Raw genomic sequence first — 17,375 nt, 5'->3', positions numbered from 1 at the left:
GTTAGCTGGTAGTGTGGGTGATTCGGCCCTCAAGCTTGTTGATGGTGATCATTCAGAAATTCTTGGATGTGGAGGCATTACATAATTTCACGTGACTGTTGCCACGTGAAACTGATTCCGAGATCTGTGTAATCGCCAACAGGGGCTGAGGCTTCCCCGAGTGGCCGAGTGACCGGGTGACCAGGCCTTTTCACCTTCCCTGTCTGTGCGTAGATTAGTCAGCCAACAGTTTCATTAGAAAAATTATATTTGATAGATGGCTAAAAAGTAATAGTGTAGTGTGCCCTTTGAATTAGCTCCACTCAATCGGTGACGACGGGCCGGGCATTCCGTCACTCCTCGGCCGACTCATCCTCACTTCTAACTTGTTCGCCGAATCGCCCACAAACTCGTCAACACGATCAGTTGACAGGCGATTTCACCTCTTACCATTCACGGCGAAATGGCTTCGCAGTGGTTTCTGGCCGCGTCCGCCGCGCACGGCGCGACGGCCCATCCTGCGAAACCCATCCCCGGCGAGCCGCAGTGCTCCTGGCCGCCTCCCATCCTCGACCCAACACGCGACTTTGACTTTACAGAGTGCTTCGAGCTCGCTGTCCTCCTCCCTGCTCCCCTACTTCTGACTTGCCTCGTTGCAATCTTCCAGATTATCACCCAGCGCCAAAAGCTGCGGCGCACCGGTCAGGGCTCGCTCGATTGGGTCGTACGCGGCTGGCGCAACGAGCGCGTCGCACGCGTCAAGTCCAGTTTGCTCGCTTTCTCCGCTATCCTGGCAGCCGCTGCCGCTGGCCTCGCCGCGGTCCACATCAAAGCCAGCCCGTACGCATTCGTCCACTTCACCCTCCTCGCCATCACCTACGCTCTTCTGAGTTACCTCGTCTGGCTGAACCACCACACCTCCCGCACCAGTAGCACGCTCACCCTGCTCTTCTTCCCACTCTATGCGGCGGTAACTTCCGTGTGCGTGCGCACGGCCGTGGCCACTGGTGCACTGACTGGGGAGCACACGCTCGGTGGCCGGCTTCTCATCGCCCGTGAGAGTCTTTGGTTCGCCTCCATTGGCATTGGGTTCTTTGCGTTCGTGCTGGAGCTGTATAGCCCCGACAAGCACTGGGGCGGGTGGCGCGCACTGTTCTCGCGCGATGGCAAGATTCGCCTCGAGGACGAGGAGGACGACGTCGAGCCCGTCGGCAAGGACGACTACGAGGTTGAGAGCCCCGTCGCCACTGCCAACATCTTCCAGCGGCTCACCTTCTCGTGGCTCACCCCGCTTCTGAACCTCGGAACCCACAAGTTCCTCGGCGAAGAGGACATGTGGCTCCTTCCTCCCGACGACAGCGCCGAGGCGCTCAGCGAGCGCTTGCAGCGTGCATGGGAACGCGAGCTGGAGCTCGTCAAGGCCGGCAAGAAGGCTGAGCCGAACCTCAAGATGGCCATCTTCAAGGCCTATGGCGGACCGTACATTATTGCGGGCATAATGAAGGTCGTGTACGACTTGCTCTCGTTCTCGCAGCCCCAGCTCCTCCGCCTCCTCCTCCTATTCGTCGGCTCGTACGAGACAGCCCATCCGCTTCCGGCCACCGCCGGCTTCGGAGTGGCTATCTTGATGTTCGTCGTCGCGAACATCGCCACGGGCCTGTTGCATCAGTACTTTGACCGGTGCTTCCTGACGACAATGCGCGTTAGGACAGGTCTCGTCACGCTCATCTACCGCAAGTCGCTCAAGCTGTCGCAAGGCGAGCGGTCGGGCCGCACATCCGGCGACATTGTCAACCTCCAGAGCGTCGATGCCGTGCGCATTGGCGACATTGCGCAGTATGGGCACATTGCGTGGTCTGGGCCCTTCCAGATCATCCTCGCGTTTGTGCTGCTCTACCGCCTCGTTGGGTGGCAGGCATTCGTCGGCGTCGGCGTCATGGTCTTCTCGCTCCCGCTCAACACGTACCTCGCGCGCGTGAACAAACGGCTCCAGCGCCAGCTCATGAGCATCAAGGACGTGCGTACGCGCCTCATGAGCGAGATCCTCAACAATATCAAGAGCATCAAGTTGTACGGCTGGGAGAATGCCTTTTCCGCAAAGGTGTTCGACGCGCGCAACAACATGGAGCTCACCATGTTGAAGAAGATTGGCATCGTGCAGTCGTGCTCCAACTTCTTCTGGTCCACTACGCCGTTTTTAGTCGCGTTCGCAACGTTCTCGAGCTACGTGTTCACGGCCGACGACCCGCTTACGGCCGCGATCATCTTCCCCGCACTGGCGCTGTTCACGCTGTTGGCCTTCCCGATGAGCGTCTTCAGCAACATCATCAACAGTATTGTCGAGGCGCTGGTCTCAGTGAACCGCATCGAGAGCTTCCTCGCGGCTCCGGAGATTGATCCCAACGCTCGCAAGGTCATTGAATGTGACCCCAGAGTCGGCGAGGAGGTGGTGACGATCAAGAACGGAGAGTTCCGCTGGGTGCACGACTCGCTCGAGCCTGCGCTTCAGGACATCGATATCGGTGTCAAGAAGGGCGAGCTGTTGGCGGTGATCGGCCGTGTGGGCGACGGCAAGACGTCGCTCCTCGCCGCGATGCTTGGCGAGATGACTCGCTCCGAAGGTTCCGTCACATTGCGCGGTGATGTCGCGTACTTTTCACAGACCTCGTGGATTCTCAGTGCTACAGTCAAGGACAACATTGTGTTTGGGCACCGCTTCGACCCTGTTTTCTACGACATGGTGCTGGACGCATGCGCCTTGCGGTCCGATCTCGCGATCCTACCGGATGGACACATGACCGAGGTTGGCGAGAAGGGCGTGTCCCTCTCGGGAGGCCAGAAGGCGCGAATTTGCCTCGCGCGTGCGTGCTACGCCCGTGCCGACATTTATCTGCTGGACGACCCGCTCTCCGCGGTGGATGCTCACGTGGGCCGACACATCTTTGACGCCGTCATTGGCCCAAACGGTCTGCTGAAGAACAAGGCCCGCATCCTGTGCACGAACGCAGTCAACGTCCTTCCCCAGGCAGACCAGATCGTCATGCTCCGGCGCGGCATCATTCTTGAGCGCAACAACTACGCCAACGCCATGGCAGACCCGAGTAGCGAGCTGTACAAGCTCATCACTGGTCTCGGGAAGATGACCGCACGAGGTGAGGAGAGCGGCGTGGTGACGCCGACGATCGTCGCCACCTCCGATGAGGACGAGTTTGACGAGCCTATGGATGTGGACGAGAGTGATAGCCAGCGCAAGCGCCGTGCAGCCCGACGTGCGTCGACCGCAACTCGTCGCGCGTCGGTTCTCTCCCTGCGCCAAGCGAAACGCGACGCCCTCCGTGACCTCCGCGAGAGCGCCAAGCCCAAGGAACATTCCGAGAAGGGCCAGGTCAAGCGCGACATCTACCGCCGCTACCTGACCGCCGCCAGCTGGTGGGGCGTGGTCATCTTCGCGACCTGCATTGCCTCCTCGCAGGGCATGGGTATCCTCAGCACCTACATCCTGCGACTGTGGGCCAAGCTCAACGAGGCCGCTCAAGCCAACGTCCAGGTCGCCAAGTATCTCTTCGCATACGCGGTCACGGGCTTCTCGCAGGGTGCGCTGTCCGTCCTCGCCGTTGCCATTTTGCGGATCTACTCCGGCCTCCGCGCGGCCAGGATCATGCACGACCTCAGCTTCCAGAGCCTCATGCGCGCTCCGCTGTCGTTCTTCGAACTGACGCCCACCGGTCGCATTCTCAATCTCTTCACCCGCGACATCTTCGTCATTGACGAGGTGCTCGTAATGGGGCTGGGTCAGTTCTGCCGCACCGCCATGCAGGTGTTGTCCGTCGTTGTCGTCATTGCCATCGGCGCACCGCAAGTCCTCGTCGTCTTCATCCCACTAGGCTACATCTACCGCATGGTGATGAGGTGAGTAATCCTCCCGACCAACCTTTTGGTCTACCACCCCGCGGCGCCCCATCATTCCGTGGCTTCATCCATTCGCTGACAGCAGATACTATCTTGCGACGTCGCGCGAACTCAAGCGCCTCGACGCGATCTCGCGCTCGCCGATCTTCAGCTTCTTCGGCGAGACTCTCGCGGGCCTCCCCGTCATTCGCGCGTACCACCAGCGATCCCGCTTTATTGCGAACAATGAGGCGCGTGTCGACCGGAACCAGGCATGTTACCAGCCCGCAATGTGCATCAACCGCTGGCTCGCTGTGCGCCTCGAGTTCCTCGGTTCGTGTCTGATGTTCTCCACGGCGCTCGCCTCGGTCGCGATGACGGTCTACACCACGGGGAGAGTCGACTCTGCCCTTGTAGGCTGGCTCATGAACTACACGATCTCCGTGACGGGCTCGCTGAACTGGCTCGTGCGGACCGCCTCCGAGGTCGAGCAGAACATCGTGTCGGTCGAGCGTGTCCTCGGTTACGCCAATCTCGCGTCCGAGGCGGCAGAGGAGGTGCCCGAAACCAAGCCTCCCGCGTCGTGGCCGGAGCGCGGTGACATCGAGTTTGACGCCTTCTCCATGCGCTACCGCCCCGAGCTGGCCCTCTGCCTTAACGAGGTCAGCGTTAAGATCCAGGGCGGCGAGCGCGTCGGCATCGTCGGTCGCACTGGCGCGGGCAAGTCGTCCCTCACCCTTGGTCTGTTCCGGATCCTCGAGGCGGCACATGGCCGTATCTTCATCGACGGAATTGATATCGCGACCCTCGGCCTCCGTGACCTCCGCAGTGCGGTGAGCATCATCCCGCAGGACCCGCAGCTCTTCGAGGGCAGCCTCCGCAACAACATCGACCCTACCAACAAGGCCTCGGATGCAGCGATTTGGCAGGCTCTTGAGCAGGCCCACCTCAAGGACCACGTGATCTCGAACATGGGTGGCACGTTGGATGCCGAGGTGGCCGAGGGCGGCTCGAACCTCTCTGCCGGCCAGAGGCAGCTGGTGTGCTTCGCTCGCGCTCTGTTGCGGCGCACGAAGATTCTCGTCCTTGACGAGGCCACTAGCTCTATCGATCTCGAGACGGACGAGGCTGTGCAGGCAATCCTGCGCGGGCCAGACTTTGCTGGTGTGACGACGCTCACCATCGCGCACCGCATCAACACGATCATGGACAGCGACAAGGTGCTCGTCATGGACCAGGGAAGGGTGGCCGAGTTTGACACGCCTGAGGCCCTCCTCAGCAACCCTATGAGCATCTTTGGGAGCCTCGTCAACGAGGCGGGTCTGAGCAGTGTTCCTCCCTCGCGCGCTGTCAGCCGCCCAGTCTCCCCACCAGCCCAGTAGCTCGGGTGCGCATCGCCTAGAATTACCATATGCATTGTTTTATTCACCGATTAGAAATGACGACATTAGCGGGACCAAAGCCCCGAAATTGTAGTATCCCCACAGTCAGGGAATGTGGCCACGCAAGCAGACTGGCTGGAGGGAGTAGAAGGCAACCAACAACACTCTTACTACCTGACTAACTCGACTCTCTCCTCATCCTACTCTCTCCATCTCGAATCCTCTTACTCGCTTCATCTCTCTCTCCTCCTCCCTCCCTCCCCCCATCTAATCCATCACAATGGTACGCATACTCCTAGTCCAAAGCTAACCCTCAGTCGTCTGGTGTCCAGCCGGTATGCCCCGCCCTACGCTTGCGTGCAAGGAAACAATGCTGACGCTGTGCCCACGCACCCGATCTACCCTTCGCTTCTCCTCTTCTCGACGTCACATCTGATCCTACGCTCGGCTGCCTTTGCGCGCTCGACATGTTTATTGACGCTCGCTCTGCACACACGGTGCTCTCCACTCCATCGCCGCTCGGCCCCCCGCCCCGACCTCCACGCACCGGTCCGTGCGCCTCACGCCCCGTCCTCACGTCCCCACGCCCTATCACCCCCACCCCGACCTCCCGACCTCCGGTCCATCGTCTGCCTCCCTCACCACATCGCTCCCCACACTCTCATCCACCGGCTCGCCTCGCGCCCTCCTACGGCCTCTGATCCGCCCACCTCCGCCCTCGCATCCACGCACCTGTCCCTTCCGCCCCCTGACCTATCCACAATGCCTTCGCTCAACATGCAGGTTGCCGAGTGCCTCGAGAAGTACCAGGAGCTCAAGACGGGCAAGAAGCTCGCATACATCATCTACGGCATCAGCGACGACAAGAAGTCGATTGTCGTGCTCAAGACGAGCGAGAGCCGTGACTTTGAGGACTTTGTCGCCGACCTCCCGGAGCGCGAATGCCGTTGGGCCGTGTACGACTACGAGTTTGAGCTGCCTGGCGAGGGCAAGCGCAACAAGCTCGTCTTTGTCCAGTGGTGAGTGCAAGGCGGTGCCCGCAGTTTAATCCCACATGCCACTGGCCGCGCTGGAGAGCCCGTGCAACCCTTCAATGTACGAGCCGCTCACACACAGGTCGCCCGACGACGCTAACATCCGCAACAAGATGATCTACGCTTCATCCAAGGACGCCATTCACCGCCGCCTCGAGGGCATCCACATTGACCTCCAGGCCACGGACTACTCTGAGATCACCAAGGAGACGAGTGAGTCAGCCATTGTTTATCTGCTGACAACGAGTCTTTGACAAGGCCACCCGCCGTTAAGTTAGCCGACCTATTCTAGACACGTCTTTACCCATGCGACGAGATGTTCTGGGCCGGAAATTGAGAGCAATGGGGTCTGTGACGACGTGTTCCTGGTTCTGGGCTGCAAGCGGGAGCAAGGAGAGTCGCTGGGACTGATGGCGTGGTTACGGCCGGCGTGTACATCCCAAGGCCGGTGTACTGGTCTCGAGGGAGACTGGTCATGGCATCATGGCACACTGCCGGCTCGGTGTCGGAAACACCCTGTCCCGTCGCAGTGTTCGCTCTGCTGGTTCCGCCATCTGAGCGCCAAGGCGCGTAGAGTATATCCATGAATTCTGAAGCGCCGGCCCGTCTCGCTCACTGACAGCGCCAGCGGATAGCTCCCTACGCGACAGCCCCAATGCTGTTCACCGCCCACGTGGAGGCTTCTGCTCAGACTCGTCGGTGGCACGCGCCGTCATGGGTGGTACATTGCCCCTGGCGGGGTTCCAAGGCTTCCAGTCAAGTGCCATTCACCTTTGATTCTGAATAACGCCGTGGGAGCCTCCATCTGATATATCGTCACGGCGCTGTCTGGGTCATCCACCAATCCACCACCATCTCCACCACCACCTACCTTCTAGCGCTCCCGTTACCATGAAACTCAGTACAGAGGAGCCTGTCTCCGCAATCCATGCTTAACACAGTAACACGTCCGCCCACAGTCGGCTTGCCCAAGGCTCACTCTATGCTGAGTGAGTCCTCGGCGGCGTGGCGGCACCCGCTTCGTGCAAACTTGTGAACGCGACCGCATCCACTAGCTGTGTCGCGTTCACAAGTTTGCACGAACTTCCTTACACCCATGCTCGAGCCAATGCATATGATGGTACAGCGCGAACAACGTAGCCGAGTGGGCATTGAAAGCCGCGGGTGGAGATCTAAGACAAGGGGATGCTATGCGTTGGTGCAAAATGTAGTGCGTAGAATGTTCGTTAACAGACAAGATGTGAGAGACGACGCGTTTTCGTCGGTGACTGGCGGGACGATATGTATTCGTATGCAGTAGAATGGATGGTTACAACCCGAGCGAGAGGAAGTCAAAGCCCTCGGAGCCAAACTCGAAGGACAGGTCGAGGAAGAGGTCGGTCGGGAGCTGGACCTGAGTGTCGGGCGCCATGTGCGGCAGGCTGAACTCGAACATGTCGGGCGCCATGGGGTAGGGGACGTTCTTGGGGTTGCTGAAGCTCGGGGAGGGATTGTTCCACGATGGCGTGGCGCTCTCGGGGGACAGAGATGACGCGACAGAGATGCCCTGTGGTCTCTCGGCGCGCATGTCGCTGCTCGGCATCTGGGGCAACTGGCCAGAGCTGCCACCCCACGCATTTGGGGGGAGCGTGCTATGGTACACATGCGCACGTCGTTGGTGGTCTGCAGTTGCGTGCATATATTGGTCGATGCGGTTGACATGGTCCTTCAGCTTGTTGCCGATACCTTGGATGTTTGACAACGACGTCTCGAGGTCGGAAACAAGGTTCGCCATGGTTATGAGGACATTGCGCACTTGGAGATAGGCCCATGGCGACAACGGTGACTGGATAACACTGCCTAACAGGTGTCCGACGCCAGCAAGGTGATGCATCTGTCCGTCAGCACAACGCATGTTCTCAACTCACGATCGGAGAGCTGATAGCCTGGATGTAGGCAGTCGGGACATTCGACAGCGCGTCCAGGAGCTCGCCAGCGACGGCACAGCGACGCTCGACTGTCGCATCCTCGAGCCCAAGCATGACCATCTTGACGGTCTGCATCGTCACCATGATGTCCGCAGCTGCTGTCAGCATCTCGTTGTGACGTTGACCCACCTTGGAATCCGTAGCGGTCCTCCTTCATGTCACCAGTCATGGCCTTCGCGCCTTTGAAGTCTTCTGGTAGCTTGGCATACAGCTGTGCCACAAGGTCCAGGCCTTCTTGCTGCGTTGAGCCCGACCGTGTCGAGAAAAAGTTGGTAATGTCGGACGTGCCATTGGCGTTGAGATGCTTCGCCCGGAGTTGGTCGAGGGAATGCTCGAGAATCCTGTACAGGTCCGTGGTAAAGTTCCACCCTACAAGGTATGATGGGCGGGTGGCCCCATGAATGCGAGGCACGATCCCTCTCTCCGTAATTTCGTCGTCGTCAACAAGGGCAGGGTAAAGCACTGTGGACTGCGCCTCACGGTGCCGCACCACGCCTCCGAAAGTGGTTGCTGCGTAGACGTCGATTGTGTATGCGCCCCAGAACTGCGATGTCAGAGCGTGTCATGGATAATGCTCTTTCCAGAACGAGGACTGACCAGTCGCCGGCGCTCCTGCACTTCGGTTTCGGGAAGATTTGCTGGCCAACGAGCTTCGAGGTGGAAGTTGTCGATACTGCTCAGCGTCATGTAGTCGCCAAGATGTGTGGTGAGCTGGCGCACGTTGCCAAACTGGATGCAGAGCATGGCGAGAATGACCTTGGCGCGCTTATAGTCGAACTCGGACGCCTGGCTTAGGTCGGCCGGGAAGGTACGTATTGCTGCCTCGTAAAATGCCTCGCTTGTGGGCACATCCGCAGACAGAGGCGCCTTTACTCCAGCGTCCAGCAAGAAGCTTGCGCCGTCGCGCATGCGTGCGCTCGTGATGGCGCACAAGGCCATAGTCACAGCATAAAAGGCCCGATCATGCATGTACCTCCGAACGCGGATATGAGCGTAAAAGGACGGCCAGTGGAAGAAAGGGAGGCTGCGCGAAGGTTAGTCGCCGTTACAGGGTGGGTAAAAGCGCAGCATTCAAGGTGGCGTTTTGGCAGGGTACAATTTGCGCACTCGCAGGGCTTAGCACAATGCAGCCCAGCCATTTATGCAACACTGCGTCACACTTTTCCTTCCTCTGGCCTTCCAGACCTCTTTGGTGCTCACAGCCACCGGCAAAGACAGGAGTTTGTCCGAATGACGTCCACGCATGACTCGGAATGTCAAAGTTGACAAACTCACATTGGGTAAATGATGCGGTGATACGCATCGACCAGTGTCTCGATCGCTTCGGGCGTACTGACGGACTCATACTTCCAGACCACTTGCGACTGAGATGCTCCGCTTAGGGTAGTCTTGGCCGACAGGGCCCGAGGAACTGGCTGCAAGGCGTTAATCCACACCCTTCTTGTTGTCCACGCCGCACCCAACCCCACACCTTCATGGTGTGCAGGACGCCGCGGCGTAGGCACTCACCCCTCGCCGCTTGACTGGCCGCTGATACGTGCATTCAGAGCCGAAGGCGGCGCACGGGCCGCAGATGCCAGGAGTCGGGCTTCTTGAGCACTGTGTGTCAGTCAAAAAAGAACGTCGAGAGTAGGCAAGCGAAGAGTGATCGCCGGAATGGCTGCCCACTTATGAAGGCGGGTGGCTTCGGTGACTGCCCTCGCGGCCCCGCGTCCCTTTCATGTGAAGGACGGAAGGAAGGAAGGACGGAAGGACTTACCTTGACGCCGCTGCGGTGACACCGATCGCAAGCACGCTTTAGATTAGCATAACCAAAGTCTCGGAATATCTGTGGACATACGGTAATTCTGCGTCGCTTAAGCGGCTCTGACTGCTGTTGTTGTGGAGGCGAGTAGGCCATGTTTGGCGTGTAGGGGAGAAGGTGATGCGGAGGCTGGAGTGGGGTGTTGCCGATGTGACTTTGGGGCGACTGGGCCGCGTAGGTGAAGGTTGGGGAAGGTAAAGGCGCAAGTTGAGGTGTGAGGAGATGTTGAGGAGAAGCGGGAGTTTGTGGGTACGCGGGATAAGGTGGAGGGCAAGGATGAGAAAGTGAGGGATGAGGATGTCGATGTTGATATTGATGCTCTGAGATTGAATGAGGCGATGGATGATGATGAGCTGGTATCGAGTGATGATGAATAGTCGAATGAGTAGAGTAAGGGTGGGGGATAACAGGGATTACCTGTTGAGGTGGAGGTTGAACTTGTCCATATCCACCCATTCCTCCAATCGACCCATGAGATCCACTTGGTGTCTGACACTGGTGGTACAAGTAAGGATCTTCTGCCATGACGACCCAAATCAAACAAGCCTTGCTAGAGCTTATACGACGCACAGCGCTCGACAAAGTTTGCTCGATGTTGACGTTGCAGGTAGATCGATTGCAATCAAGCGCCGGTGCAGGGTTGGGAGGGGTTGCTGCGGTGGGGAATGTAGTCAAGACTCAATGGCTCGCCGAGTTGGGTGCCAGGAATCCGAGTCGGGAGTTGAAAAGAGAGACTTAACCAAGTTGATAGGCAGCACAAGGGAAGATGTCGATGTCAACTACCAGCTACTCTGCAGCTAGCAAATATCAACTGTCGATGGACCTGTGTGTGTGTGTATGTGTGTGTGAACAAGTTATTTATCCCATCCAGTGTTCTGGAGGCGTGGGACGAGTCGACGAGGTGGGGTTGGGATGGACAAGGGGCGTGGAGGGCGTCAACATGCGTGCCGCGCGCCGCGAGCTGTGTGTGTGTGCGTGTGTGTGTGTGTATGTGGTACGTGTATGTGAAGCGACCAACACCGAGTAGCGAACAGCAACAGTGGAACAGTGGGGCAAAGAGACTGGGTGGTTCTATCCGTCTAGTGTGCGCGCGCTGATCGGGTGGGCGTGCAGCGACCTCAAAGAGTGAGTTGGTGGAGGTGGGGCATGGGAGAGAGGGTGCTACATCACATTCCACCACGCTCTTATCCACATCTCTGGGGGGTCGGCCATGCAAGCCGAGTTCTCACAGCCCTCTCTTGCCAAACATAGTTGATCCAATCTACGCGCAACGCTCCACGTCTCCACGCAGACATTGCCACTCTCTGACGCTACGGCCCCCACGCCGCCTGAGTCTGACTCCCCATCCCTCCTCTCGCCTCCTCTCTTGGCAGGTAACTTTTAGCTGCGACAAACGCGCTCGCTCCTGGAATCGGTGCCACGAGATTGTGCCTTGCTGACCTTGGCTGCCGCCCGCTCGGTACGGTCACAACGGTGATCAAAGGACCCGCAATGCCCGCTCGGATGACCGCGGTCCGCCACTCACCCAATCCTCAAGCCCACCAGGACAACCCTTAGAACCAACACCATGTCCCTCTCATCTTGCGACTTTGCAAGGATCTCTTGAGCTTCAACCCTTTCGCCAGTGGGGCCTGGGAGCTAAAGCACCACATGGAAACTTTGGGCATTTTCTGACCCTGTGAGATGCGAGGTCTTCTCTCACATGGCCGTCCACAACAACAGGCCCTCTTTGTTGATCCTAACAGTGATTGTGAGCCCTCTGGTCCCTCTGTCCAGGACTAGGTACATAGCACAGGGAGCCGGAGGCTGGCATGATGCCTGATTGTAACTAAATACAGGTCTGTGAACAAGACCCGAGAAAAAATCTGACCCCGACGCGCCCCCGAGATCCCCAATGAACCCTCTGCCCTCACAGCCATCAAAGTCGCGGCCGTTTGCGCCAGCTCCACAGTCGTCACTCGCACAGATCCTGGCCATCTCCAATCCGCATCTTCCTATATCCGTCAACTGGACGCCACCACCAGCGCACGGTCACGGGTGAGCAGAATGGAAATTCCACGGCGGTCACGTATCGTCTGCGGCACATCTACGTCGGCGAGATTCTCGTCATTTGTTTGATCAAAGTCAGGTGGTATTCTTTAAGAGGAACAACAAGAGGTCCGGAGGTTCCACTGTTTTGGGTAGCTTCCGACATTCCCATGTCACACCCTGCCCCGTACGTAACAGATCCAGTTGGTTCCTGGGTTACGTAGAACAGCTCCACTTTCCGACACCTTGCAGCCTCCGGGTGCATCGAAAAGATTAGGATTGTGTGGGAGCGTGGGAGAGACAAGGTCGGGTCATTTCTCAGGTTTCTGGGTCAGGCATCAATCAGGACCCGCCTCAGGTCTGAACAGTGTTCACCAAGCCAATGGAGAGTACTCGGGCTGATGCTGTCGACAGGGCATATCGGCGGCGTCGATTCATGGCTTTTTGGGCGTCGATTCATGGCTCATGGTCATTCCACAAGCCGTTGAGCTTCAGCTGCCGTGCGCACCGCTCGGTGCCAAGTGGCGCCAAACTAAATCCAGGGCCTCGGTCGCGAACCAACAGAATCGCCAACATTTCAGCAAACGCCATGCAAATCGTGACCGACGTGGGTCATGGGCTGGCGATCAGTGAGCCCGTGCGCGCCGGACGCCGGGAATGCTCTTCCATGTCGAACCGAGCAAACTGGCCATCACCGTGCAGTTTGGTTTCTTGTTGTGCCATGCCACTGCTTGTCCCAGCCGCCCCGCTGAACGGCGCACAACGCGACGCAGCGGCGTGGATGTAAGCCAGCCATTCAACCGGGTCACTCGCCCGCTGCACGGTCGGTAGGGCTTCTGGGAAGTGGCGTCCAGGCATCCCGGAGATATGGTCAGGGGCTTGATGCAAACAAGCGCGCTTCACTCGGGGATGCGCTCGTCGGGCTTCCGGACCGCAGTCTGATAAGGGCACGCGCCGTTCGTGATGTCATGAAGATTCGAAGTGGCCCGAGCTACGGGGGGGAGCGTGCCGTACCCGCATGGTATCTGAAGCATAGGCGGGCATGCGCAGCTGTGCGTTTGGCACTCTCTCACCCCTCTCACATTACCAGCGCTTCAAGGGCGCCACATCAGGCTGATAATGCCGGCAGCCAACTCGGTCTTCAATCGGACCCACACAACCCCTCACAGCACACGCGCAGTGTTTGCCAGCGAGTAAATAGGGGCGATCATGCCTGCCGCCGGCGGTGGTGGTTGTTGCTGTTGTCAGGTGCTCGTCAAACAGATCTCAAAGGCGGGTATAGAATGGACGGAATGAATGACAGACCCCTCCGGCGGTTCGGGTTTGCGTCTCGGAGGACCACCGAAAAGTAGTGGCGCTCAGGTAAGCCGCACAGGGGGACTGAGCAAAGAGCTCAGGGGCGTGGAGCGGTGACAGGTCGGTGGAGGTGTGGGGTCTTGCTGATGAGCCCCGCAGTGTGGGTAGGTGCGCTGGGGGCGATGGTGGCGCGCGATGCATCGCGCGATGCTCTTTATATATTCGGTGGATGAGAGGGGTTGACGACGCCGGCGTCCTCGGCGACGGTGGTGGTGGCGCTGGTGAACGCGCTCTCTGCTAAAATCCTCCTGGTATAATTCAATACTGCTCAACGCCATCTTGATCCTGCTCAACTGCATTCTGTTTGAACGACATGTCCGACGCAGAGCGCAAAAACAATTACGGTTTAACCTGATTCCAGGAGGGATCTTGCAGAGCTATGCACAGACTGCCTCTTGTCTCACCAGCCGGTGGGCGTAGGGGGTGGCGCCGCCACTCAGGGTGATACCCTGGTGAACGCTAAAATGAGTTTCAACGTCTGCACAGGCCAACTGGGTGCAAATCAGTGAGCGGGCCGCAGCAGAGGACCTTCTTGGGCTGGCGCTCGTACAGAACAAGGTTCGGACACTTCGGCGGACTTAGCAGTGGAGCCGGTGTAGTGGAGCTATCCCAGCCTCGGACGACACCAAGGCCGAGTAGGTAGGGTAAAAATGGCTTACGCTCGGTATTCTTGCTATGCGCTCTATCTCCAGATCTGCCACCTCTTTGTTGCATCTTTCACAGTTTAGTCGCTAGCATATGCCAGCTTTGTGGAGCGAGTAACGCCGATTCGGGTTTCGGTCCGCGATTCCAAGGTTCATCAGAAGGTGAAGAAGGTCCCGTTTTACGAGAAACGTGTGGCTCTTGGATTCTAAGCAAAAGGACAGAGGTGGAGCCTGTGACCAATAGGGATAACCCATCGGCCTGAAATGGTCTCCGGATGTCACAGAACAATACCAGATTATCAACCAGGAAGGGAAGATTACGCGGTTCTCTGACTGACCGCCTGCCCTCTGGAAATTTCCTGAATTCGTTGGGCCGAGACGCGGTCCTCCGGACCTATTCCAGTTGGGTGACGATTCCAGCCAGCCCCACCAACAAAACAGCAACAATCGCTATCGTGTCCGATGTCTTGGTAAATGCCGAGTGTCGCCTTGCCATCCACCCTGCATCCTCATTCACAAGAATTGCTAATCTCCTGCTTTCCGTTGGACGAGCTTGAGAGCATCTAAACCAAAGTGTCCAAGGCCAGGGAGGCCGCCGCTCCATCTCCCGGAACCGAGCTGAGTGGTGATTATGGATCTTGTCTAAGACGCAAACTAAGGTCCCAAACCCCGGGGGATCAATCGGGGTGCAATTTCAGCGCTCAATATCAGCTCTCCGGAATAATTGGACGTCATTTTTGGCCAGACCCAGGCCCCAACTTGTCCCCTAACTGCAGTGGCATGATCTGTTAATACCGGAAGGGAAGAGAGGGCCACTATGTTTGCACCAAGGCGACTTTGTACAGTCCGAGGTGCAATTATCATTCAGTCTCATTCAAAGTATATGGTCTTCGGGCCTGCCACGACTCGGCATATGATAAAAAATCCAGGGGATTCCAGAACTGCTTTGGGGCAGTGTGGCAGGGTAGGGGAGTCTACCTGGACGGCTATGTATCTGTAGACAGCCTACAATACCTTTGGTTGGGGGCGAAATGCACGATACGTTGCACAGGCCGCGGCCTGTCGATGCTACGTGCTTCAAGGGACAAAGAAGCTAGCGGAATTTGTTAAACATAATGTGGATCTGAACGGGAACCGAACGATGCGGATAACCGGATGCACAGTTTGAGGGATGGGAACGTTCAAGTCCACAGAGGAAGCCTATCTGACGAATGGCTGTTGTGAAGGCAGCAGCCTGCCACAAACAGCGAACCACGAATGTCTTAGGACAATTGTGGAGCCAGAGACTAACGTTGACCAGCTAGGAAATAATCTGGCATAATCTGTCGAAACAACTGGGTCTCAAAGGCGCACCCGCAGTTACGGGATAGTGGATCTTGAACTTTATCTTTCAGTTACTTGGCAGGGGAGAGAATTGGACAGTGCTCACATGTTGCCTGGTGGCTGGTGGCGGGACTATAGTTGTTGTCGTGACAATACTCTCTCAGCATCATCAGAACCGAGCAGACAAAGGCCGGGGTTGGTTGTGCCTCACAATAATGTGGGATGTGATCTTGCCGTGAAGCGTGATCAGTAGTGGGGCCGCAGCCTGACCCTGCTCAAGGAGATTCACACCGTGACTTGGCTGCTCGGCGTGAACTTCCCGCAGCCCCCGATCCCTCACCCTGACTTCTGAGCGCTGGACGATGTGCTGCCCATTGAACCCTCCCCAGTGTTGGCGTCGTAACGAGGTCAAGTGCCATGAAGCTGTTGTGCCCCAAACACTCACTTGCTGCGGAAAGCGTCCCTCGAATATGGCCTGAGGGATAACGATAGGAGACCAATTGGCGGTATAGGCTCCACAGTTTAGGCTCCCATCCGAGGGCGCTGACGTGGACGGCACGGCTTGGGGTGCACAGCCCTGTCTCCTATTTCTCAGCGACCGTATGTGCCGCGGAAGAAATGGCAGTGGCAGCGATTGCGTTCGCTACAGGAATAGACAGACACCTTGCCACTTCTCGATAATGTATTGCGTTTCTCTCAAAACGATTCTAGTTATTGTAGACTCTCTCCATCACGGATTTCTCTCATTTGTTTATTAGAGCAGCTGCCTCCGATTTCCCCGGGAGCATGGCAACTTGGCTTGCGATTTCAAAATGGGGGGAGGCAGAACGGCAGAATGCAACGCCTCCACCCCGTCCCCCATTCCCTTCTGATCACGCTGCCTCTGTGGCGCTCCTTCGACAGCTTTGAACTATTTCACCTCTCCCCAAGCCAAACTCGTTCCCAGATCGTTTTAGCAAGCAGACGGTGGCGACTGTGGCGATTCGGGAGCGCGGAATGTCGATTATGCCACATTCCATTTTATGGGCCCCGCATCTTCCATTCCACACTGTCTCACTCTCTGTTGCTTGTTGTCAGATCTCTCACTGGGACACATTGTCGAATTATCTCGCTAGCTTACGGGTAGATGTCGTATTTAGCTGTGCGTTCTCGGGGTGCGTAGAGCCAACCCCAGTTTTCTTTGTTCTGGCGTTTATACGTTGGCTCAGGGCCAAAGCATGCCGTTCAGCAACTCGGACTGGGAAAGAACAGGGCAACTAAACTGTCACGGAGACGGTAAAGGCCAACTGACGCTCCGACTCGTTGAAAAAATCGCATGGCTCCCGAACATGCATTCCATGGCGACTTGATAAAAATGTGAGTGTCACGTCTAGGCAGATGTGCATGGCAGGCAGGGTGCAAGAGAAGCTCATCCAGAGACGAGGGGAGTTTGATGCGTTTACGCAGCGTGACGTTGAATGGGATCAACTGTTGAACGTGCCCCTCCGTGGAGCATGGGGTGAATTGGATAGGAAGAAGTGAACGGGGTGCGAGTGAGATGCTGAGAAACGTTATCCCAGTCTTTTCCCTTATTGGCCGTTGTCTTTAGCTCACTTCAGCCTGTTACCAGATCGTGTTCAGGCCTCCCTCTTACTCGCTGAACCCACCTGACTTCACCCCGTCGACGTTCCACCCATGTTCCAGGGATGAGCTGTCCACTACATGGGTGGTCCAACCCCCTACCTAACGTACTGACCTTACAAGGCCCCAATATCATACTCATGCTCACGGTGTCCCAACAGGTTTGGAAACCAGTCGCTCTGTAACTGTTTTCAGGGCCGTGTTGGAGCCAAGTATAAACGCATGGGATGCGTCCGCGTGCGGCAATGCCATCCTGAGATTGGGGTAACTATAGCTCTGCAGACGTGGCCCCTACTACGTCCCATACACAGTACTGGACAGTACGCTTCCCCGAGGAACTCCGCCGTGCA

The 17,375-nt window shown here is 57.5% G+C and overlaps 3 protein-coding genes across 3 annotated transcripts; 2 read left to right on the top strand and 1 right to left on the bottom strand.

Annotated features, from left to right (window-relative positions):
• Positions 1–442: 442 nt before the first annotated feature.
• Positions 443–5,249, top strand: CcaverHIS019_0704690 (uncharacterized protein; the record flags this gene model as incomplete). Its single annotated transcript, XM_060603906.1, has 2 exons — positions 443–3,888; positions 3,974–5,249. The coding sequence occupies 2 exons, from the start codon at positions 443–445 to the stop codon at positions 5,247–5,249; spliced, it is 4,722 nt and encodes a 1,573-aa protein (XP_060460153.1).
• A 280-nt stretch (positions 5,250–5,529) lies between these two features.
• On the top strand, positions 5,530–6,556 carry COF1 (uncharacterized protein; the record flags this gene model as incomplete). Its single annotated transcript, XM_060603905.1, has 5 exons — positions 5,530–5,532; positions 5,567–5,584; positions 6,033–6,268; positions 6,366–6,496; positions 6,531–6,556. 5 exons carry the CDS (start codon positions 5,530–5,532, stop codon positions 6,554–6,556), a joined length of 414 nt encoding a protein of 137 aa, XP_060460152.1.
• Positions 6,557–7,592: 1,036 nt separating this feature from the next.
• Positions 7,593–10,150, bottom strand: CcaverHIS019_0704670 (uncharacterized protein; the record flags this gene model as incomplete). Its single annotated transcript, XM_060603904.1, has 8 exons — positions 7,593–8,156; positions 8,191–8,345; positions 8,380–8,794; positions 8,848–9,274; positions 9,526–9,665; positions 9,760–9,849; positions 10,010–10,045; positions 10,091–10,150. The coding sequence occupies 8 exons, from the start codon at positions 10,148–10,150 to the stop codon at positions 7,593–7,595; spliced, it is 1,887 nt and encodes a 628-aa protein (XP_060460151.1).
• Positions 10,151–17,375: the final 7,225 nt, after the last annotated feature.

Source organism: Cutaneotrichosporon cavernicola (assembly GCF_030864355.1).
Source record: "Cutaneotrichosporon cavernicola HIS019 DNA, chromosome: 7b".
NCBI classification, from domain to species: Eukaryota; Fungi; Basidiomycota; class Tremellomycetes; order Trichosporonales; family Trichosporonaceae; genus Cutaneotrichosporon; species Cutaneotrichosporon cavernicola.
Note: the sequence above shows the minus strand (reverse complement) of the source record. Positions and strands in the feature narration are given on the sequence as shown.